The following is a 25,805-nucleotide window of genomic DNA, read 5'->3' as shown; positions in this document are numbered from 1 at the left end:
GGGCGAACTCGGAATTTACTTCCCCAGAATCACAGGACCGATTCCGCTTTCCACTGGAATGGTGGGTTTCATGAACCCCAGCAATTCTCTGATAGGGAGTCCTCATGAGAGCCTCCGTGGAGATGCTGAGGGAAACGGCACACATTCCTCAATCAGTGGATTCCCTGCTCCAACTGTGATACAGACTTCATCCGAGAGGTTCCCAGCTCTCAACTGATCCTTCTATGGCTCTATGCTATCTATCTATAATTCCAGTAATCTCTGTGTGTGTGTCTGTGTGTGTGTGTGTGTGTGTGTGTGTGTGTGTTTGTCTGTGACCGCTGTTTCTCGACAACCACGGGTCCGATCTAATTGAAACTTGCCAGATATATTGCTGGGGACCTGAGGATGTGCCTTTTCAAGGTTTCATATTAATCGGACAAGTGGTTCCCAAGGTATGGTCACCGTACTCGCAAGCCGTTCGCTTTGGCTTTGCGAATGGACCAAACCATTTCATGTAAATAGAGGGGGGGGGGGGGGTTTGCGAATGGACCAAACCATTTCATGTAAATAGAGGGGGGGGGGTTCTGTGGTCGTTACTGCCACGTGGTTTCAAAGTTTTTTTTTGTTGTTGTTGTTTGCACGCATGTTTTTTTGCACGCACGTACGGGCAAGCACGTACGTGCGGGCACGCCCTAGTAAAACATAAAAGCAGCCTGCATGCGTCTGTCTGCCGAATCCCACCCATTGGTTGGACGGTTCGCCAGACTCCACCCACAATTTCTATATTACGGCCGCCATATTGGTGCTTACTCTTATGCAAAGTCGAAGACGTCTTCGGAGCTGTCATATTAATAATCATCATGCCCTCCCTATAAGTTTTCCCTTCAGCGTAAAATGACCTAAGTGATAGTTTAAAGGATTTTGTGCTGATAGGTGTCACAGGCCTTGAGAAGATAGGCCTCAGCGATCGAGGCAGCGGTCTGTTGTCTATACACCACCCAAATAGCTATATGGCATTTTCTCAAGCAGGTGACCATGAAGGGTTTCTGTGAAGTCAGTGATAACATGATGAGGAGTGGAAAGAGTTAAATATTCCGCTGTTTCATTGCAGGAATGCCCGTTTGCTTTTGTGAGGGGCGAGGGAAAGTAAGTATGGGGCAGATTTGAATGGGGGAGATTGAAGCTTTGGGGGGGGGGGGGGGGAGGAGGTGGAGAGTTGAGGACTTATGCTGGTGGGTGGGAAGGGTTGAGGAGATGTGGTGAGGAGGGAGCAAAGATGGGACAGAGTTGGGAGGAGGAGTTTGGACCTTTGGGGAGGGGAGGACTTTCAGTGAGGAGGGGGGGGGGGTGGTGGGAGGGGTTGAGTAGTTGTGGTGAGGGGGGGGGGAGATGGGACAGAGTTGGGAGGGGGAGTTTGGACCTCTGGGGGGGGGGAGGACTTTCAGTGAGGTGGGGGGGGGGGTGGGAGGGGTTGAGGAGTTGTGGTGAGGGGAGAGCAAAGATGTGGGAGGGGTTGAGGAGTTGTGGTGAGGGGAGAGCAAAGATGAAGGGAAAGGTGTATGCTGCATGTGTGAGAAGGGTTATGATTTATGGGAGCGAGACATGGGTAATGAACGTAGAGCAGCAACGAAGGTTGGAAAGGGTGGAAATGCAAATGGTTCGACGGATGTGCGGAGTATCGTTGAGAGAGAGGAAGACAAATGATGAATTGCGAAAAATGATGGGAATAGAGCCTGTGATTGATGTTGTGAAGAGGAACAGGTTGAGATGGTTTGGTCATATGTTGAGGAAGGATGAAAGTGACTGGTTGAGAAGAGTGATGGAAATGAATGTAGAAGGAAGTAGAGGACGGGGAAGACCGAGAAAGACTTGGCTAAAGATGGTCGAAGAAGAAATGCGGGCAAGGGGGTTAACAAGGAGAGATGCAGAAAATAGGGCAAAATGGAGAAGATTGTCATGGGGACCGCAAGGCTAACCCCCGCTCTAGTAGGGAAAATGGCCTTTAAAATGCATGTTGTTGTTGTTGTTGGGGGGGGGGGTGGGAGGGGTTGAGGAGTTGTGGTGAGGGGAGAGCAAAGATGGGACAGAGTTGGGAGGGGGAGTTTGGACCTTTGGGGGGGGGGGTGGACTTTCAGTGAGGGGGGGGGGATTTGAGCAGTTATCAGAATTGCATGTGTAAGTTTACTCAGTAAAAATGTCACTGTAGGGGGTAATGCAATCACTCTACCGGTAATGTGTTCGAGGTTACCTTTGGTCGGATTTGCCTTCCATGAAAAGACAAGTTGGTGCAAGTCAGCTGTCTCACCACAGGTACCATGGGTGGAGGGAAGGGTATGATACCTGAAGACGAGATGGGATGAATCTATGCAGAAGAGAGAGTAGGTCTCTGTGGAAGAATTCCCAAATTGAGTTAATATCAGGTGTGATGTGGCGTATGCAGGTGACCAGTCCTGAAGTGAGATATCAGCTTGCAGTCCCTGCCAATCAGGCTAAGTGAACTGTTTGACTGGATTGAGGCCTGTCAAAAAACAGAGGAGACAATAACCAGGGAGAGACACAAGGGAGAGACGAGGAGTCACGAACATCCTGTGGGAGGAAGGATTCTGTTCAGCAGATGATGCCCAGTTTATTAGCAGCAACCTGGACTTACAGATCTGTCAGCCTGGAGCAGAGGCTTCACATGTTGGAGGTCCATACAGTTAGGGATAGGGGAGGAGGCGCTGTTAGCAGAATGCAGGAATGTGGAGAATGGATGGGGAAACGTGGAGTAGGGATGTGGCAACGGGGAAGCTGAGAGAGTGTGAGGGGGGAATTTGGGAGAGGACGGGGTGAGGGAGAAGCTGGGAAGGTGAAGGGAAAGATGGGAGCGAGTGGGCGAAAGTCAAGATAGGAGCGGGAGGGGCGAATAGGAAGATGGGTGGGGGGGTTGTGGTAACAAGGAAGTATGGAAGCGGAAGTTATTTATTTTAAGTGAAGAGGGGGAATTAAAATTAAATTGAGGAGCATGAAAGGAGAATACCTTGGATAAAGAAAGCCATATGAGACGCCATAGTTGGCGGAACAGAGACAGAATGGCCATTCACACTAGCTGAGCTGGCTTTGGGGAGTAGGCCAGACACTCACAAGGACACAAAGAGGTACAAATTTGGATGGAAACACAAAATTGGATGGAAAGACAAATTTGGATGGAAACACAAAATTGGATGGAAAGACAAATTTAGAAGGAAACACAAAATTGGATGGAAAGACAAATTTGGATGGAAACACAAAATTGGATGGAAACACTAAATTGGATGGAAACACTAAATTGGATGGAAACACAAAATTGGATGGAAAGACAAATTTGGATGCAAACACAAAATTGGATGGAAGCACAAAATTGGATGGAAACACAAAATTGTATGGAAACACAAACTTGGATGGAAAGACAAATTTGGATGGAAACACAAAATTGGATGGAAAGACAAATTTGGATGGAAATACAAAATTGAATGGAAAGACAAATGTGGAAGGAAACACAAAATTGGATGGAAAGACAAATTTGGATGGAAATACAAATTTGGATGGAAACACAAAATTGGATGGAAAGACAAATTTGGAAGGAAACACAAAATTGGATGGAAAGTCAAATTTGGATGGAAACACAAAATTGGATGGAAACACTAAATTGGATGGAAACACAAAATTGGATGGAAACACTAAATTGGATGGAAACACAAAATTGGATGGAAACACTAAATTGGATGGAAACACAAAATTGGATGGAAACACAAAATTGGATGGAAGCACAAAATTGGATGGAAACACAAAATTGGATGGAAACACAAAATTGGATGGAAACACTAAATTGGATGGAAACACAAAATTGGATGGAAACACAAAATTGGATGGAAGCACAAAATTGGATGGAAACACAAAATTGGATGGAAGCACAAAATTGGATGGAAACACAAAATTGGATGGAAACAAAAAAAAAAAAAATGGAAAATGAAAAAAACTACCTGGGCTCATCCATAAACACAAAATTGGATGGAAACACAAAATTGGATGGAAAGCCAAATTTGGATGGGAACACAAAATTGGATGGAAAGACAGATTTGGATGGAAACACAAAATTGGATGGAAAGACAGATTTGGATGGAAACACAAAATTTGATGGAAACACAAAATTGGATGGAAACACAAAATTTGATGGAAACACAAAATTGGATGGAAACACAAAATTGGATGGAAACACAAAATTGGATGGAAACACAAAATTGGATGGAAAGACAAATTTGGATGGGAACACAAAATTGGATGGAAACACAAATTTGGATGGAAACACAAAATTGGATGGAAACACAAAATTGGATGGAAACACAAAATTGGTTGGAAAAACAAAATTGGATGGAAACACAAAATTGGATGGAAACACAAAATTGGATGGAAACACAAAATTTGGATGGAAAGACAATTAACTAGAACGGAACTCTGTAGAGCTCATACCTCCACCAGGCTGAACAGTTTACATTTTGTATCTCACTGATAGGCCGGATCTGGATTCGGACCATAACCAGAAACTAATTGGCTTGTTCCTTTCACCTGCCCAACTCATCCACCAAGTTTAGTCATAGCTCATCCATAACTTTTTGAAATATCGTGCTATGTATCGTTTTTGGCGATATCACTCGATGGTGAAGAATCACTTGGAATTCGGATTCGAGTCTTGACCAAAATCGAATCAATTCGTCCTTGTCACACAACCAACCTGTCCACCATGTTTCGTCCGAATCCTCCGCAACTTTCTGAGACATTCTGCTCACAGACCAGGCAGCCAAACAGACATGGGTGAAAACATAACCTCCGTCCACCTTTGGTGGTGGCGGTAACAACACAGGGATGAAACGACAACAGAAAGGCACAACAGATCTGGTGTAAACAACTTTGCTTTGATGAACTACGAGGAGGGACGTATGAGCCAACGTCCAACCCTGTCGTCCATTTTGTTTCTTGTAACGCCTCCCCCGCCTGACTCCCTCCTGCCACGTCAGTGAGTCGTTCTTTAAATCAATTCAAGGTTCCCTCCTCTGCCCCGCAGCAATTGACGGACAAAGCATTTGCTCGAGTTAAAGAAACCATCGATCAAATCACACACATTGATGTCTCGACTCCATCCGTGCCTGGGAAACTGACAATTTATACCTGGGCCAAGTTTCGAACCCAGGCTAGACAGCTCAGAGGTGAATTTGTATACCTGTATAGGCTATACGCTATTGTGCCAACCCCAGGAGGTGTATGAGTAGGGCTATATTGAAGTAAAACAACACTGTTTTCAAAAACTTCTTTTCGATTCAATTTTTCGAGTGCAAACAATTTTCGAGTCGATTTCCTGGATGTGATCATGATCATCAAAGATTTTCACTTGAAATCCTTGGATGGAAAATTCAACGTTTATGAACATTCCAGGCATTTCGCTTTGAGCTTCAGCATCAGCCAAAGGGCATGTGTGACGTCACACGATGTGTTTTCATGGACAATCGTGGATGTCCTATTGTAACGTGCCGTGTTTCGTAGGCAATCGTTGAGCAGGCAGTGCAGGCAGCTCAGGCTCACGTCACAGGTGCATTTCTCAGAGTCGTGTGATCATTTCAGGTTGGGAGGGAGTAATGGTAGCGCTGGGGTATAGGGATGGTCGGTCACGTGCTGATGGATAAGAGATAAGCAGCTGTGTCGAGTGAGGCCTACATACCGGGTCTGTCTGTGCAGCTGTTTAACTTGAAATAACCATTACGGTTGTGTATTGTACCCTTTCTTTCCCTCGTGTTAGGGCCCTTTCCCTTCATGACGATATGTCGTCATTGCAGAGACCGAGACCAATCAAGGTGTTGACATAGGTGTTCCATATGGGTTCAAGCCAAGCATCTGCCCTTTTGTTGCCGTTTCAGAGCTACTGAGTTCTAATATTTAAAAATTTTCCCTGAGGAAAATCCTACTATCCTACAGCGAGAGGCAGTGCCGGGGCGCATTAGCTGCCTGGCGATGCCGCCGTGCAGCACCGAGAGATGGTATTTGGAGCGAAAGAAGAAGAACCACCTTGAGAGGCCATTTTTCCGTGCAGAGAAGGGGTTGGCCTTTTTCGGGCACCATGGTCCCCTTTTTGAAGCAATGTTTTATGGCCGGATGCTCTTCCTGCCACCAACCCTGTTAGTCGCCTCTTGCGACACACAGGGAATTACTAGTGAGCTGGTACTCAATTTGCCGACCTCGGAAGGATGACAGGCTGAGTCAACCCCCCTGGTGTTAATTCAGCGATGACCAGGATTCAAGCCTGCACCCTAACTGCTAAGGCAACACCAGGCTTTATTGGGAGGGAAAGGTGGACAATAATTGATTGATTAATTACGTAATTAAAATCAATAATCATCATAAAATAATTAATTTTATAATCAATTGAATATTAGCATACCTAAATCACCAGTGTTTCATCAAAAGCTGTAACTTTTTGAAAGTTGATTAAATATTATGTAATCGGGAAAATTAAATAATTAATCGATTAATTGATTAATCAATAAATCAAAAATATCCTTTATAACCAAATCACTTGGTTGCTGTCGTGTCCGAATATCAGCTTCCTAGCTCAAAAGGTGATATTGCCCAGGTGAGAAAGGAAATAAATATGTGGTTAGTAATGAAAATAATTAAAAAATAATAATAATCATAAAATAATTAAATTATATCAATCATTTGGCTTATAGAATACCTAAACTACTACCATTTCATCTGAATCTGTAACTTAAAAAAAAAGAAAAAAGAATGAATTGAAAAATTTAATAATTAATCGATTAATTGATCAATCAATAAATCAAAAATATTCTTTACAGCCAAATCACTTGGTCATTGTCGTGTTCAAATATCAGCTTCCTAACTCAAAAGGTGCCTGAGATAATTCCCAGATGAGAAAGGAAATAAATAAGTACTTAATAAATCGATAATAATTAAGAAATTAATCAATGAATTGACTAAACAAAAAAACAAAAAACACCGCTTTTGCCAAAGCACTTGCTCACTATTGTGCCAAAACTTTAGCTTCCTAGCTCAAAGGATGGCTGAGATATCGTCCGGATAAACAAGAAAACAAACAAACAAGAAAACAAACAAACAAGAAAACAAACAAACAAGAAAACAATCAAGAAACCAGAGTGAAAACTGAGTACTCCCTTTCAGTGCAGGTCATTGCCGGGCCCCCATTGGCCTGGCAAAGACGTCATGCAATGCCTGGAGATGGAAAGGAGCCATGTACAACAAGTACACCATTGTGAATCAGTGAATATCAAGTCAGTCCTGCGACTACCAATTTTTTTTCTACCAAGATCATCTCCATACACTCTACACCCACCACACATGTCAACAATCGGGTCAAAGCGCCTTACATCGCCTTCTCGATTGGAGCTGGACAGAACTAAATTCATCAAAGCAGAAATGGCTTGTTCTTCATCTGACAGGTGTTTGTCTTTCTATGTGTAACACTACTACTACTACTACTACTACTACTACTACTACTACTACTACTACTACTACTACTACTACTACTACTAATACTACTACTACTACTACTACTACTACTACTACTACTGCTACTGTTACGGATTCGTCACTTCCGTTGTTGTGGTTTTCATTCACTGTTAACATTTTTGATTCCATGTACTATTATTGTTGTCGTTTAAAGGAAAAATAGATTACTATTTTCAAGAGGTAAAAAAGTTAATGTTTTAAATGAAACCGGAACCGGACGACGAGGAAGAGGAGGAAGAGAAGGCGGAGCGTGTGAGTCGGACAAGAAGCCTAGCTGCTTCGAGGTTTGGAGCGAACGATTGGCGAACGAGGGTCACGAGTGAACTTTGGGTTTCCCGGGAAAGGGATTCCTGCGACAGAGTTGTCATCGCTGTGACCGATAAACCTGCGTGTCAGGTTTTGCGATTGATTCCGAGGAGAATCCTCGTAGTGCCGTTACGCCTCGAGAACGGGCCGTCGGCCATTTTGACTCACGCGCTTTGCGCATCGCTCAAGATTTTTCACTTCGTTTCAACCATTCTCACCGCATCCAGACGTTAATTTGGTGTGCGTGTGTAACGTGGCTTTTGAGTGGGAAATCTGTGGTTCGCCGATTTGGAGCCGTGGAACGTCCATACCCGAGGGTGTGATTTCCCAGTCGCCTTGAGGGCACCTTTGTGCAGCTTTGGCAGCGGGACTGTGACTGTCATCTGAACGGGATTCTGATCTCGATTAGACATCGTTCTGACGATCGCTGGAGCGGATCGACTTTGGCTTGATGCCAGAACCAACTTTGGCTTGATGCCGGAATAGAGACATTGGGGAATGTTCTTCTTTTCGCTCACTTGGAGCACAGTGAGTTATATTGTACGAACCTGATGGTACCATCATAGGAAATATATATTGGTTGTACAATTGATTACTATTGTTGTTGTACTGTTATTCTTGTGTGATCTTAATACAATACTTGTTTGTTGGTAACAATTGGTGTGGTTTCACCATTGATCTTTGATATACAGAATAACACATCTTTCTGCCGTGACTCCTCTCGGGGCTCGGAGGTACACCGTGCCCGGGGTTTGGGGAGGAGCACGTAACACTACGACTACTACTACTGCTACTACTACTAATACTACTACTACTGCTGCTGCTGCTACTACTACTACTACTACTACTACTACTACTACTACTATGACTGCTGCTACTACTACTGCTGTTGCTACTACTACTACTGCTGCTACTACTACTACTGCTGCTGCTACTACTACTACTGCTGCTACTACTACTACTACTACTACTACTGCTGCTACTACTACTACTACCACTACTACTACTGCTGCTGCTGCTACCACTACTACTACTGCTGCTACTACTACTACTACTACTACTGCTACTGCTACTACTACTGCTGCTACTACTACTACTACTACTACTACTACTACTACTACTACTACTACGACTACTACTACTGCTACTACTGCATCATTAACTGCCATAATTATTCCTACCTTCTTGTGGTGTCAGCTGGGGAACGTTTTTGGCCGAACACTTTCATGAACTAGGTGATCAGGACGAACAGACAACTGAACGGAGCAGGAATTGGGAATTTGTCTATGGTGCCGTCGATAGCTCGCATAATCCTCCTGACGGACATCTTGGGATCTTTAACGTCCACCAACTAATGCTGGCAGACTGGACAACCAGCTTAACATCAATCTGAGGGATGCACACGCATTGATGCAGCGTCACACTGCCTGTGAGAAACTAGAACGACAGCTTATAGCTGTCGGGGTTCAAACCCAGGCTCGACAGCTCATAGGTGAAAGATAACGGTGTCTAAACTATTTAGCAATCCCCTACCCGGAGGGGACTATAGGTTTGCTCTCTGTTTGTCCGTCTGTCCGTCCTTCCTTCTGTCCGTCCTTTCGTCTGTCCGTCCTTCCGCCTGTCCGTCCTTCCGCCTGTCCGTCCGTCCATCTGTCCGTCTGTTCATCCTACCTGTGGTTTTCCAGACTTTTTCCCCATACCCCTTAACATATTGGAATGAAACCTGGTAGGGGACATGTATTGCAAAGGAATTCTTCATCTTGTTACATATACTATAATTGCCAATTAAATTTGCTTCAACAACCGGGGTTATGAATTTCTCTCCTTGCATTCAAAAAAATTCTTCCACATATTTTAAATATTTCATTGGAGCATCTCTGCTGTTTGCTTTACTCCCCATTCCACCCTCCCTACAAATCCACTGCCCACATGTATGGAGAGCAGATCTTTGCCGGTACCCCCTTGGCATGGAAGATGGCAGCATTGCAGATGAGGATATCACAGCCTCGAGCGAATGGAACGATTCAACTGGAGCTAAGTATGCCAGGTAAGTCAGCTCCGTGTACTGATTGTGCGGTTTCTTCATGAAAATGTATATACAGTATGTTAGGGTTAGGGTTAGGGTTGTTGTTGGATATATATATATTGTTGTTAGGGTTAGGATATATATATATTGTCGGTTAGGATATATATATATTGTTGCGGTTTTGAGAACCCACACAGGTAACATCATTAAAGGTTAAAGGTTGCACCCCATAGTTAGGCCACAAGCAACACATAGGTCACCTTAGAACGTTAGTTATTTCATAGTATGTGTTTAGGATAAGGCCATTTCCAATAGTTGCATCTGCGTTGTGTAAAACAAATAAGAGTAGGCCCCGTTCAGTTTGCACCCTCCCTCCAATCGACTCCATTGAGCACTATCCAGTCTGCACCCCATTGCCCCTCGCGGTTTGTTACGCGTTGGGCCGGTAGCGTTCGCTGCCCTTGGGCTTTCGCTCGAACCAGCCCAAATGCCAAGAGGTAAGGCCCGAAAAGGGGGCGGAGCGCAAGGGTAGGGGTGTGGCCACGTCAGGCAGCCATCAAGGGCGGAGCCGGTAAGACCTCATCAACCAATCAGGGCTGAGGCGACATCGCCTGACAGGGTGTGGCTCGATATTCCAGAGGGTTCGCTGGGCGTGGCAATAAAACCTTTCGTGCGAGGCCCCCACCTCAGTTATGAGGAGGGAGAGACGCTTGAACAGAGTTGAGAGCTCGAGTTATGAGGAGGACGTGCGCTGAGTGTTGAGCTGAAGTTATGAGCCGGGGTCCTCTGTTGAACGAGTTACAGTCACGTGAAAAAGTAAGTACACCCCATGTAAAGTTTTGACTTTTTCAACATATTTCAACATACAGCTATTTGATCTTCATTTCAACAATATTGATAGATAAAGGTGATATAATATAACAAATATCATGAAACATTTACATTTTGTAGTCCATTGTATAATTTAAATAAACATAAATGCAAATTTCGCATGTGGAAAAAGTAAGTACACCCCGTCATTTATCACTACTTCAAATACCTAAAATTAGAATCAGGTGCACCTGCTCAGGTTCAAATGATTAGAACATCGTTAGAGAGGATCTTGGAGGAACCTGTCTTATTTATACCTCAGACATTTAGTTTGGTTTGCTCTTTGTTGTTGAAGTGTGCGCCGTCACCATGCCTAGATCAAAAGAGCTCTCTGAGGGATTCAGAAAGAAGGTTATAGATGCCTATGAGTCTGGGAAGGGATTTAAAAAGATCTCCAAACAATTTGAAATCAATCATTCGACTGTCCAGAAGATCATCTACAAGTGGAGAAGATTCCAAATAACTGCCAACTTGTTCAGGCCAGGCCGCCTGTTACATATTTATGTGAATGGATGTGAATTACCATTCAGGTGGCTTATCCGTGTGTATTATATTAAGGGTTGTTGTGATTGGAGGGTCAGGAGCCCTTCTGAACGGAGGTGGCCGGAAACGGAAGTGACCGGAAACGGAAGGAAAAAGACACGAGGTAAAAGAAGGAGGTTTCGTCTTCCTCGCCCGCTCCGACGAAAGGTGGGATCGACCTTGCGCTGCGTGAACAAGCGGCGTTCCGAAACCCGTCTGGCGAGAGGAGTTACCTGGACGCGTAACTACCTTTTGACACGGCAAGTCACCGTGAGTGCGTGCACGGAACCAAGCGTCCGGCACAGTTTGCCCCGTCTACAAGGACGCGTACGGGTCGCACGTTGGGGCCTCGCGCGCGTTGCAAACCGCGCTTGGTTTTGCCCCGTCTACAAGGACGCGTACGGGTCGCACTTTGGGGCCTCGCGCGCGTTGGAAGCCGCGCTGGGTTTTGCCCCGTTGTTTGGCAAGGAGGTGTGCGCTGCAGCAGCTGTCCCCGGTACGATACCTGCCCGGTGGAGGAACGTCCACCCGGGGTTCGTTCAACCGCCCGAGTGCGGAGACGCCGACCAGTAGCAGTATCTTGGTCAGGAGGGGCCCAGAGACATTGTGAGGAGCAGAGACCGAAAGGGGGTGTGAGTACTCACCGGGACACACATGTATAAGATGGCCATCTTAATCATAGGGAATTGATTGTGAATTGGGAATTGGTGATGATTATGTATTGTTGATTGCTCGGGGAAAATCTCCGTGGTTGTGTCCTTGAAATATTGTTGATGGTTGGGTCATTGAAATTGTTTGGTATCATTACCAGTGAAATATATCCTTGAACGTCAGTTGTCTCTGGGGTGAAATTCATATGGCTTGCGTGGCGAAAGCGCATATATAATACAGCTTTCTGGCGAAGTTCCTCTCACGGTCCGGGGGTCACTGAGACCAGGTATTCACCGAGGGGACCACGTAACAGAATTGGGGGCTCGTCCAAATTACGATTTGCGGTTTCGCAATTGGGTCTACGTCCGGGATTTAAAATTGTATAAAATAATAAAATAATAATTTTTATTAATTAAAATTTATTAATTAATTATTAATTGGTAAAAAAAATTTTTGAGAAATTGGGGTAAAATCTTGGGTGAAGGTTAACAGGTGTTAACGATAGGCACCATGGCGTTTGTGGCACAGAACTTTGGGGTAACACCGAGTGAGGCACAGTTCCGAGCGTTGCTAAAGTCGGACCTCTTGAAATTGGCCAAACATTTTAACTTGGAGGTCCGAACTAATTTGAGGAAGGCAGAGTTGCAGGCCACGGTGATACAATCTATGGTGGGATTAGGAACATGGGACGAGTTAGCCTGGGAGTGGCTACCCGAAGAACCAGAAGACGTTGAGCTCCGGAAACTGGAGTTGCAATTACGGAGCCAGGAAAGGTTAAAAGAAGAAGAAAGGAAAGCAGAAAAGGAAAGAGCAGAAGAAGAAAGGAAAGCAGAAAAGGAAAGAGCAGAAGAAGAAAGGAAAGCAGAAGAGAGGAGGGAAGAGAAACAAGCGGAGGAAAGGAGAGTGGAACGAGAACTCCAGGAAAGGTTAGAAGACAAAAAAGCAGAGGAGAGGAGAGCTGCAAGGGACCTCGAAGCAGAGGAGAGAAAAGCGGAAAGGGAATTAAAGGAACGTGACATGGAGCTTCAGCAAGAAATCAAATTCAAGGAGCTGGAGTTAATGAGAGAACGGGGAGAGGCACCACCCTTGCTGACGGGGTCGACACCTAACCAGAAAACCTGGGATGTGGGCAGACATGTGAGGCTGGTTCCACCGTTCAGTGAAAAAGAAGTCGCGAAATTTTTTCCACACTTTGAGAAAGTGGCTCGACAATTAAACTGGCCGGAGGAGGCATGGACCATACTCGTGCAAAGTGTGCTGGTGGGGAAAGCTCAGGAAATTTATTCGGCGCTACCAATGGACCAATGTGCAGATTATGAGGTACTGAAGAAGCACATCCTCAAAGCCTATGAGTTGGTTCCGGAAGCTTACAGGCAAAAATTCAGGAATGCCAGGAAGAGGGAGAGTGAGACCCATGTGGAGTTTGCCAGAGTGAAAGAAAACATGTTTGATCGGTGGTGTGAGTCAAAAGGAGTCGGGAAAGACTTCGAAACATTGCGGGACTTGATCCTGGTGGAGGAATTCCAGCAGTGTGTCCACGAGGACATCAAAGTGTACCTGCAGGAAAAGAAAGTACAGAAGTTGTGGGACGCAGCCACCATGGCAGATGATTATGCCTTAACCCACCGAATAGGGGTCCACGAACCTAACTCCTCGCCTAGATCTCCGCAGGGGAGGTGGGGAACAGCAGGTGCGGAGAACGACCATACATGGCGGCGGCCTCGAGATGATTATGGGGACAACTATGATACCCCACCGGTTCGAAATCAGAGGGATGCGGGCCCAAGACAAACTTATAGTTCGGGGGGCCCGAGGCAGACCCCGAGTTTTTCCTCCGGGCCTACTTGCGCGTTTTGCAAGAAACCTGGACACTTGATGTCCAGTTGTTACCTCATGAAAAGGGACAACCCAGAGCGGAGTCCGACTATTCCAACTCCGAATGCGATGGCTAGCGTGAGAAATCGCCATCAAAAGGGTTACCAACCATTTATTTCAGAGGGGTTTGTGTCACTGGATGGAGCCTCGACTAACCGGAGACCGGTTAGGATATTGAGGGACACAGGGGCCCATCAATCTTTAATGCTTGAAGGCATTTTGCCATGGTCCGAGGAGACGGCAACGGGGGATAGTGTGCGTTTACAGGGGATCGGGGGCGGTGTTAGTGCTCCCCTTCAGGTCATCCAGTTGGAGTCCGATTTGGTGTCAGGACCGGTCACCGTCGGTTTACAAGCCACGCTTCCTGTAGAGGGTGTATCTGTGGTTATCGGGAATGATTTGGCCGGGGGTCAAGTTTATGGTAACCAGAGGGTTGGTAAAGAGCCCAGCAGGGAAAATAACGCCACACCAGCTCGGGTTGGCGACAAAAGTGCCAAGTTATTTGTAGGGGGACTGAACTTCAAAACAGAGGAAGAAGTTCTGACCTCTGTCTTCAACAGATATGGGCCGCTGGGCGAAGTGCGGTTGGTAAGAGACTGGGAAACGCAACAGTCAAGAGGGTTCGGCTTTGTCACGTTTGCCAGCACAAAAGACGCCAGAGAGGCAGAGAAGAATTGGAATGGCAAGGATTTGGAGGGTCGGACCATAACAGTAGGGAAGGCATTTCGTAGGCGTCGAGAGGTCTACAGGAGAGGACAACTGGGCGGTAGTTTTAGTGGTGGCCGCAATCAATATTATTATGGAGGCTCCCTGAGTTATGGCCGCTCCCGAAGGAAGGATTGGCAAAATGGTGGCCGAGAAGGAGACCGCTATTCATGGGACTACAGGGACCAGTGGTCCCACCCTAATTATTAGGGAAGTTCTGAGAAGTTGAAGCACTGAAGGCGGCGGAGCCGCCGAGCCAAGATTCCTACACGAATTAACCGTGAACGCCGTTCCTAAAGGCGTCCATGTAGGGAACTTTCATGCACGGACTAACCGTGAACTCCACGTTCCTCAAGGCGCCCATGTAGAGAACTTTCCTGCACGGACTAACCGTGAACTCCGCGTTCCTAAAGGAATCCATGTAGTGAATACTCGGCTTGGCCTCCCGGAAAAAGTGCTATCGAGTTGCTTAACTTGGGATCTGTGATCAACCCCTTAACCTTCATTCCCAAGAAACTGACGGTCAAAGTCAGTGGGTCATGAGATGGAGTTTGGTTTGGCAGGGACAATGTCGTTGTTGGTACTTAGGCCAGAGGGAGTAATCTGGAGGGGTTGTGGTGAAATTTTGGTTGCTTTATTTTTAAGTGATAACTGTGCCCGGGGGGAACTGATAATGTGGGGGGGGGTTGAGTTATCTGGTTTGTTTCTCCAAATTGGCCGGCAAAGAAAGTTTTCGCTGGGTTCAAACTTTCTTTCTTGAAGGGGGGGAGTGTTACATATTTATGTGAATGGATGTGAATTACCATTCAGGTGGCTTATCCGTGTGTATTATATTAAGGGTTGTTGTGATTGGAGGGTCAGGAGCCCTTCTGAACGGAGGTGGCCGGAAACGGAAGTGACCGGAAACGGAAGGAAAAAGACACGAGGTAAAAGAAGGAGGTTTCGTCTTCCTCGCCCGCTCCGACGAAAGGTGGGATCGACCTTGCGCTGCGTGAACAAGCGGCGTTCCGAAACCCGTCTGGCGAGAGGAGTTACCTGGACGCGTAACTACCTTTTGACACGGCAAGTCACCGTGAGTGCGTGCACGGAACCAAGCGTCCGGCACAGTTTGCCCCGTCTACAAGGACGCGTACGGGTCGCACGTTGGGGCCTCGCGCGCGTTGCAAACCGCGCTTGGTTTTGCCCCGTCTACAAGGACGCGTACGGGTCGCACTTTGGGGCCTCGCGCGCGTTGGAAGCCGCGCTGGGTTTTGCCCCGTTGTTTGGCAAGGAGGTGTGCGCTGCAGCAGCTGTCCCCGGTACGATACCTGCCCGGTGGAGGAACGTCCACCCGGGGTTCGTTCAACCGCCCGAGTGCGGAGACGCCGACCAGTAGCAGTATCTTGGTCAGGAGGGGCCCAGAGACATTGTGAGGAGCAGAGACCGAAAGGGGGTGTGAGTACTCACCGGGACACACATGTATAAGATGGCCATCTTAATCATAGGGAATTGATTGTGAATTGGGAATTGGTGATGATTATGTATTGTTGATTGCTCGGGGAAAATCTCCGTGGTTGTGTCCTTGAAATATTGTTGATGGTTGTGTCATTGAAATTGTTTGGTATCATTACCAGTGAAATATATCCTTGAACGTCAGTTGTCTCTGGGGTGAAATTCATATGGCTTGCGTGGCGAAAGCGCATATATAATACAGCTTTCTGGCGAAGTTCCTCTCACGGTCCGGGGGTCACTGAGACCAGGTATTCACCGAGGGGACCACGTAACACCGCCCCAGCAAGTTCAGCCCGAGAGCAGACCGCAAGATGCTGAAAGAAGTCTCGAAGAACCCCAGAATGTCATCACCCGATCTACAGGCAGCTCTAGCCACTGTTGATGTCAAAGTGCACGAGTCTACCATTAGAAAGAGGATGCACAAATTTGATCTACATGGGAGGTGTGCCAGGAGGAAACCTTTGCTGTCCAGAAAGAACATCAGGGCAAGACTAAAGTTTGCCAATGAACACCGAGGCAAAGACCAGCACTTCTCGAACAATGTGCACTGGACAGATGAGTCAACGGTAGAGCTCCTTGGCCACAGTACCAGAAGACATGTTTGGCGAAAACAAAAGACAGCATTTGACCACAAGAACCTGATACCAACTGTAAAGCATGGTGGTGGAAATATTATGGTTGGGGCAGCTTTGCTGCATCAGGGCCTGGGCAGATCACCATCGTAGAATCCACGATGAATTCTTCATTGTACCAGAGTGTGCTTGAGGATAATGTGAGGCCATCTGTCAGAAAGTTGAAGCTCAACCGAAGGTGGACCTTGCAACATGACAATGACCCTAAACATACCAGTAAATCCACCAAGGAATAGCTGAAAAGAAAGTAATGGAGGGTTCTGGAATGGCCAAGGCAAAGCCCGGATCTAAATCCCATTGAGATGTTGTGGGGGGATTTGAAACGAGCTGTGCATGCAAGAAACCCCTCAAACATCGCACAGCTGAAAGAATTCTGCATGGAGGAGTGGGCAAAAATTTCTCCCAGTCGATGTCAGAGACTGGTAGACAGTTATAAGAAACACCTACTTGAGGTTGTTTCTGCCAAAGGGGGCAATACCACCTATTAGAGCCAAGGGTACTTACTTTTTCCACATGCGAAATTTGCATTTATGTTTATTTAAATTATACAATGGACTACAAAATGTAAATGTTTCATGATATTTGTTATATTATATCACCTTTATCTATCAATATTGTTGAAATGAAAATCAAATATCTGCATGTTGAAATGTGTTGAAAAAGTCAAAACTTTACATGGGGTGTACTTACTTTTTCACGTGACTGTAGATATATATATATATATATATACATATACATATATATATATATATATATATATATGTATATGTATATATATATATATATATATGTCAAGAAACAACTCTTGGCTCTTAAAAGAAGTTCCACCAACAGCCTGAGAATGACGCAGCTTTATTAATACCAACTTATACAGATCCGGAGGAAGCGAACATCTACAGCACGACTTGCCCTCATGCCACGTTCAGCCCTTCCTGAAAATCCATCGATTCACAGTTCACTTAAATAGGAACACGCTTATCAGAAAATCTCCGAGAGAACAAAGGAACTGGCGAGAGTTCCTCCCACCGTTATCCCTAGCCCCCACCGTTATCCGCTCTGTCATTCGGGGGAGTGCAGCACGCACCTTATCATTCGGACCAGATGTGGTTTCAAAGCTCCGAGGTGACAGAAAATGTAACTCACAGATACAATCCAAGCATTTTACATGAAGCTACACATTCCAAGCGCCTTCCATCCGCGGCTCGAGGCGCCGTCTGCGAATCAAAGAGGGTTTTTACGACCGGACTTATCTAGGTGAAAGGGCACACGTATACAAAAAACCATTTGTCCAGCACGACCGAAGCGAGCATTTCTCATTTATACTAAAGTGGAGCGGAAAACCCTTTATTCACTTATGAAAATAGCATATAAGCAACATTTAAATCATAACATATTATTCGACCGACGTCTTATACAGAACTCTAAGCAATAACGAATCTACGACTTGACATTCCTTCCTCTTGTCTCGTCGAGACAAAGTATCTCAAGAGACAACGTGCCACATCGGGCTTTATTGAAAAATAATTGTGTAATGCGGGTATCTCCCAAGGGCATACCGTGCGCCCATAGCGCCTCGCCCGTGCATTTGGCGAACGTGTCGTGTGATGCGTGCTTGGAGCCTGAGGGCTCAGAACATGAAAGTCCATTAACGTTTCGGATCCACAACGAAGGCGTCTGGTCCAGATGAGGTTCTGCTCCGCCAGGGGGCCAACAACCTCCCCTGCGGAACTTGCTCCCCCCACCCTTTGCAGACTCGGTCCTTGCAGATCTTCGAAGTTAATCAACGATCATGCCCATGAGGTCCCTCACGTGCTGCTGTTCTGGGGAATACATAATATTGTCAGTATCTTGTGTCTCAATTTCCTGGTCAGGGTACAGAGCGTAAAAATCCGATTCACTTGAAGCATTTGAACTTAAAACATATGAAGCAAAGAGAGGAACTTCCTTTATGTCAAAGTCTCCCATGGGCGCCTGGTCGGCTTGCGGGTCTAGGATATCCACGTCGGGTCCCTCGACCGCCAGACCCAGCGTCGCAATCAGATCCATAGTTGGGTCGGAAGGGGGCGTGCAGCTGTCAGCTTGTAATACATAAGCAGCGTTAGCCAGTACACGCAAGGGGTTTATAGCACAAGTATCACAGTCATCACAGACACCGTTACAGGCAGCAGCCAGTTCCCACATGGGATCCACACAAGTATCACAGTCATCACAAAATTCAATGCAATTTTCTGGAGCGCTGGTCGCAACTGCCTTGTTGAAGGACCCATTCAGGTCGACGGCCTCTGTGGTCAGAACCATAGTCGTTGTCGGCGGCTTCTTCAATTTCCATCCTGTAAAATACTTTCTCATACAGAGGAGGACTAGAGATTGCATTAGTGCCCCCCAAATTACTACCCCAAGTATCACAGCCAGTGCGGTCAATAACCACTTCACTATGGTGCCCGTCCATCCCCGGAACCAGTCAGTGAGCCAGCTAAATGTATAAGAATTTTCGCGCGCGATCCGATCGATCGTCAGGGCGTGGCTAGTTTCCCTTAGTCTCACTATTGCGGCTGACACTCCTTCAGATGGATCGGGTATGTAAGTGCAACATTTTCCCTCTATTATTCCGCATACCCCTCCTTTCTCTGCCAAGAGCATGTCCAAAGCCACCCGATTCTGCATCACCATTGTACGCATGTGAATTACCGTATCCAATAGTATGTCATGAGCCGTAGCGGTGTCGTTTGCCACCTTTTCTAGGGCCAAAGCCAATTTATCTATCCGGAAACTATCCATGACTGTGCCCGCTCCTGGGAAGAAGAAACCAAACACCTTTTCCCATAGGCTCCCGTGTAGTTTAGTGGTTCCATCTTCGTTCATGACTGACCTCTTATAACACCTGTCCAAGGACTTTGGGTCTAGCTCATCCAGTATCTCAACGTCAGGAAGGACTGAGCCCAGATAACATGTGCCCCCCCAATTATTTGGTAAATAGGGGTAAGCCTTGTCGCCGCATATAAACATTGTCCCATGGGGTGGGACCAGGTGGGTGGATAAGCACCGGAGTCCCTTTACCACCCCATTAATCCTACTAACCCCCCTAGAGAATGTTATAGCCGTTATGTTGTGGTTGTGTTTATCTTGCAGTACTATTCGTAATGTAATCCCCGAGCTCCCTTGTCCCAGCTTCCTGGGGAGAGTGTAGGCGCATTCTGATTCTCCCATACGCAAGTGGCCGGAACCCTGGAGGCAGACCCTCCCTTTCTGTGGTTTGACCCAGACGGGGGCAGGCCTCTCGGCCACATGGGCAATCATTGACGGGCGATAATTAAATTGTCGATTGCAACTCTTGCCGTTGTCAACCCCTTCTCTTTCCAGCGTGGTGACTAAACATGGGGAATCGATAGGTTGTGAGCAGAGGTCATTGAGGGACAGAGGTAGCACTATCATGTGTATTCCTGTGGTGCCTGCTTGGGGAAAGTGCATGCACGACCAGCAGTGTGTCCTATTTTGAATTGTTGCCACCTCCCTGGCCACTTTCCAATATGTGTTTTCCCCCCTCTTTGGGGCCTTATCCTGGGGGTGTGGCGTGAGTATGTATTCGATGCATGGTGTGTGTTTAGTTTCGCCACTGGCCGCTCCTGGGGTCCAGACGCTGCACCGGACCTGCATAGTCATGCCTTTCTCTAGGCGCGTGCGTGTTTGTAGCTTAAAATCAGGGGTTCCCCATTTGTATCCTGGTTGGGCCAAGGTCTCAATGCTAGCTTGCCCGTTTTCCCGGAACTCTCGTTGCTTTTGTAGTACAATGCCAACGCGTCCAGGCCCTGCCGACAGTGCTAGCCATTTTACGCTTACCCAATTTGTGTGCAGGGCTTTCTGTTCGAAACATGGTAGTGATACTCTTTGTCCCCATGTTACGGTGAGGTGTCGGGTTTCGTTTTCGCATCTATTGGAATCGGAGTTTCCCCTAGCTGCTGTCGCTATCAATAGTATTGTACCTATGATTAGGCCCATCCTTACTGTGGTTGCTGTGGTGTAGTGTCTGGTGCTTGTATGGCCAACTTACAGTGCGTGGCGTGGATCCACGAGGTCTTGCCCTCGCAAAAGACTGCCGTTGGTGTAGTCAGCAACACCTGGACTGGTCCCTTCCACCTTGGTTCCAAGGCGTTCTTGCAGGTGAAGTGCTCCACGAACACCTGGTCTTTTTCCTCTGGTGGAACACCTGGTCCACAAGCCTCCTGGGAACACCTGGTCTACAGGTCTCCAATTCATAGATTCAATCCATCGATTCACAGTTCACTTAAATAGGAACACGCTTATCAGAAAATCTCCGAGAGAACAAAGGAACTGGCGAGAGTTCCTCCCACCGTTATCCCTAGCCCCCACCGTTATCCGCTCTGTCATTCGGGGGAGTGCAGCACGCACCTTATCATTCGGACCAGATGTGGTTTCAAAGCTCCGAGGTGACAGAAAATGTAACTCACAGATACAATCCAAGCATTTTACATGAAGCTACACATTCCAAGCGCCTTCCATCCGCGGCTCGAGGCGCCGTCTGCGAATCAAAGAGGGTTTTTACGACCGGACTTATCTAGGTGAAAGGGCACACGTATACAAAAAACCATTTGTCCAGCACGACCGAAGCGAGCATTTCTCATTTATACTAAAGTGGAGCGGAAAACCCTTTATTCACTTATGAAAATAGCATATAAGCAACATTTAAATCATAACATATTATTCGACCGACGTCTTATACAGAACTCTAAGCAATAACGAATCTACGACTTGACATTTATATATATATATATATATATTGTTACAGACGCGGTTTTAGATGTTAGTTTACCGAGCGGTTTAGTATTACCGCGTCCGCACAGGTACTCCCCGATTAGAACCCTATCCCGCCCGATTCCACTCGAACGATGGCCAAATCGCGCTATGCTAAATCAATGAAGGAAAGGACACAACGGCTGGGATTAATGTAACGACACAAGGGGTACAGTTCTCAAGACCTCCGGAGGAGGATATAATTGGTGATGCAGAAACGGGTAGATTACACGGTAAGAGGTAAAGCACAGCAAGATGGGCACTTAGACACAGTCTTATCTTATTCCCGACAGACCACAGACAAACGGGACAAGACTGACTTACACGGGGATTGATGGCAGGGAAGGGCAGGCAGTCGATAGCTCAAGGTGCACCTTGGCTCAGGGGCAGAATCGACCCGGTCCGGTCCAGAGATGCGGGGAGGTATTTCTCAGCGCTAGGAGGTGGCGGCTTCTCTCTCCAAGCTGGGGGCGCATCTGACGTCACCTCCCTCTTCCTGCGCATGTCCAGCGGGGAGTGACACGCCCTCGGCTCGTTGTCTCCGCCCCAGATGGAATCGGTCCGCCGTTTCTATTGGGTGCGGGGGGGTTACCGGGCTCCGCCCTTGACGAGGGGCTGACAGCGAGCCCCTGCGTGGTAACCCCGTCGGAGCACATGTTCAACGGCGGATAACCAAGCCGGAGTGAGGACGCACACTCCCCGCGCCGCCGCCGCTGTTGTTGTAGTTGTTGTTGTACCATGAGGAAGAGCTGCGGGGAGGTATTGGGAGGTCCTAAACTTTCTAACGGTGCCATACAATCACATTCTGGTGCAACGAAGAGTCAGAATTAAGGGAAACGAGTCCTTAACTGACATAGACTAAGAATAACTAGCAAGATGTCCTATAGTTGTCTACGTGAGATGCGGTGGACCTGGGCACGACATTTAATGGGGGAAAAAGGGGAAGGTCGGGGCTACAGAGTGTTGTTTACAGACAATGGGACTAGGGAATGGGGGATTGGGGATAGTTGGGGAGTATTGGGGAAATAGGGGAATATTTACAAGCGGATATGGATGGAGGCCAAATCCCATATCCGCAACATTGCACCCTTCTCTACCTCGGGCCGCCCGACCCGATAAATTTTTACCTACGTTAGTGTGGCACTCAGATGTAGTTCCCTCTACTATTAACTCAACCCTGAGTGCGACAGTTTTACAGATGTTCACAAATGAGTAAATATGTCCCCCTGCGACGTTGCACCCTTCTCCTCACAGAAACACACCCACAGGATAACCGAATCGCGGAAAGAATCCTCAAACTAAACATACAGCCGGTAGGGAGCATTATTTACACAAGACTACACTGATATTTACACTACGATCCAGGACCTGTTTTTGGAGGAACACATGCAGATGTTATGCATAGAGAGAGCACGCATGCCAGCATCGATACACCAACCCACGAGTGCTCTGTGGCCCTACGGCCTTTAATAATGTGCAGAGCACCCCATCCAAGTACCATTCTGTCACCCGCACCACAGATGCCAATATCCAACCACAATTTACCTATACCCTCTACCTAACACTTACACTACCCACCCCGGGTACTCGTGGAAGGGGTCCACTCTTCCCCCATCCACACCTTCGCACCATGCACACCACTCCGTACCACTTACTCCAACTCTCTCCACACCACTCGTTCCCTGCTCCATATATTCCACACACCATGTCTTCCACACAACCATTTATTCCATTCACCTGTTGGTGCACACCTGTGCACTCACACCTGGTGCCACCTGCACCCTTCTCTCCCCCAAGCGCATTCGCGCTGATCCACAACACTCACTACTCATACACTGCTCCACACACCTGTCCAGTTCTCACACAGCATCATCTCATCTAACTACTCCCCTCTGAAACTTGCGCTTCCCAGTCGTCCCTTTAAACTATTGCGCTCCCTCGTCATTATCATCCACTCTAACCTACCTGCGTCCCCACTACAGGTATCCTTGTCACTAACTAACCTTAACGTCACCTAATGTCATCTTCGCTAGATCCCTATCAATATCCTAACCCACCCGGGCTAGTTTTCACTGCCATACACCCCATAATCTAGTGCGCATTTGCCCCACATGGGAAGGGTGGCAGGGATGCCACCCTTACCCACCGGGCCCATCGCTCATCAATCCCCCAGTCCTCTGGCACTAATAAGCCCCCCTTATTCAGAGGTACTGGGTCCCGCCTCGGCATCTAAAGCCGAGGCAATCCACGGGGGCGCCTGCTCGCCGGTGTAAGGCCTTATCCGGTCGGCGTGGACGATCCGAGGGAGGGCTCGTGGCCCCATTTTGATTTTTACTACCACGTCACAGACTTGCGACAGGACGACCCCCGGGCCTTGCCAGGGAGAGGTGAGTTTCGGGCACCTACCCTTCCTCCTCCGGGGATTGAAGAACCAAATCTTCATCCCCGGAGTGTACTGACTCCCCTGGCTCCGGTGGTCGTACCTGCGCTTCATCTTTTCCCCCGCCAGATGGAGTTGGCGGCGGGCGAAGGCATGGACTAGCTCCATGCCTTCCTCTAGGTGACGTGCGTACCCCTCCCTCGGCGGGTTAACCACTGTGTCTGGCACGGGACCGCATAGCAAGTCGGCGGGAGCCCGTAACTCCCGCCCATACATAAGCAACGCTGGACTGCATGCGGTGGCCCCGTGCTGGCTGGTTCGGTAGGCCATGAGCAAATAAGGGAGATGTTCGTCCCAGTCATCCTGACGGGTGGCGGTGAACAGTGCCAGTTGTTGGATTAAAGTTCGGTTGAATCTTTCCACCATCCCGTCAGATTGAGGTCTTAAAGGCGTTGTTCTGGTTTTCCGAATTGACAGGAGACTGCACACATCTTTTAGCAATTTGCTCTCAAAATTTCGTCCCTGGTCGGTGTGAAACTCCTGTGGAATCCCATGCCGGCACAAAAATCCTTCCACGAAGGCCTGCGCTACCACCCCTGCTTCTTGGTTGGGGAGGGCGTAGGCCTCCGGCCACTTGGTGAAGTAGTCCATCACAACGAGGATGTACTTATTACCTAGGCGGGTGCGGGGTAGTGGGCCTAGGATATCCATGGCCACCCGCTCTAGGGGGGCCCCCACCTGGTGTAATTGAAGGGGGGCCCTCATCCTCCGTGCTGGTCCCTTTTTGGCAGTACAGGCGTCGCATCTCCGACACCAGTCCTGTATGTCGCGCCCCATATTCACCCAATAAAACCTCCGGCGTACCTGCGATGTCGTCTTTGTCCTGCCCAAATGGCCGCCGGGGCGGGTACCATGCACCTGTTGCAATATATCGGTCTTAAATTTATTTGGGACTACCACCAGCCAGGAAGTTTTATCAGAGGGAACCTCCACCCACTTGCGATACAAGATGTTATCCTTCAATTCCAGGGTTTTCCACTGAGCCCAATATGCCTTGGTCTGCGCCCCGAGGGGGGTGACCTCTTCCCCCTTTGGTCTTTGCCCCAATTTGACCCAATTGAACACTGGCCCCAGGACAGGATCCTCCTGCTGGGCCGTGCTCCATGCCAAAGTTCCGAATTCCTCATCTGCGGTTAGTGGCAAAATTGGCCCTCTCACCCGGGTTGCCCGGACAACGAGGGTCGGGTCCGAATCGCCCAATTGTTCCCTCTCCTCGTGTCTCGCACAAAATTTGCAGTTTTCTCCCAGACAAGGACGCCGAGAGAGTGCGTCCGCATTACCATGGGCCTTCCCGGCCCTATGGGCCACATCAAAATCGTACTGCTGCAACTTTTCCAACCACCTTGCAATTTGGCCCTCTGGTTCCTTGAACCGAAGGAGCCATTGCAAGGAGGAATGGTCAGTTCTAACCAAAAATTTCCGCCCGTACAAGTACGGGTGGAAATGGTTCATGGCAGCCAGCATAGCCAATAACTCTTTGCGAGTGACGCAATAATTTCGCTCGGGCCTACTTAAGGCCCGACTATAGTAACCAATCACTCTCTCCACGCCCTCCTGTGTCTGAGACAAAACTGCGCCCAATCCTTCCTGGCTCGCATCCGTGTCCAGGGTAAATGCCCCGTTGCTAGTGGGGTAAGCTAGAAGGGGTGCGGATGTTAGACACCCCTTCAATTTTTGGAAGGTCTCGTGGCACTCCCGTGTCCAATTAAATCGCGTCCCCTTCTCCGTAAGCCGGTGGAGGGGACGGGCCAACTCCGCAAATTTCGCCACAAAGCGCCGGTAGTAGGAGCAGAGTCCCAAAAATCCCCGCACCTCTTTGATGGTACGTGGTGCGGGCCACTCCTCTACCGCTTTAATTTTGTCTGGGTCCGTTTTTACCCCCTCGCAACCGATGACGTGGCCTAAATAGGCCACCTCCTTGGCAAACAAGGTGCACTTGCTC

The 25,805-nt window shown here is 47.8% G+C and overlaps 2 protein-coding genes across 5 annotated transcripts in view; one reads left to right on the top strand and one right to left on the bottom strand.

The window, feature by feature from the left end:
* Positions 1-25,805, bottom strand: part of LOC144888650 (uncharacterized) — a 648,249-nt gene that overhangs the window by 221,572 nt on the left and 400,872 nt on the right. The gene's annotated exons all lie outside the window — the stretch shown is intronic.
* Positions 1-25,805, top strand: part of LOC137438808 (discoidin domain-containing receptor 2) — a 129,404-nt gene that overhangs the window by 31,801 nt on the left and 71,798 nt on the right. For 3 of the 4 annotated variants that reach the window (XM_078767287.1, XM_078767288.1, XM_078767289.1), the window contains one exon: positions 9,787-9,889. In XM_078767287.1, the coding sequence (XP_078623413.1) occupies positions 9,787-9,889 (103 nt within the window). Of the gene's footprint in view, positions 1-5,562; positions 5,585-9,786; positions 9,890-25,805 lie in introns of those variants that run through there. The other variant, XM_078767290.1, reaches the window with a different exon arrangement.

This window comes from Myxine glutinosa, chromosome 13 (assembly GCF_964187855.1).
Source record: "Myxine glutinosa chromosome 13, kmMyxGlut1.1, whole genome shotgun sequence".
NCBI classification, from domain to species: Eukaryota; Metazoa; Chordata; class Myxini; order Myxiniformes; family Myxinidae; genus Myxine; species Myxine glutinosa.
The sequence above is the reverse complement of the archived record's forward strand: the minus strand, read 5'-3'. Positions and strand labels throughout refer to the sequence as shown.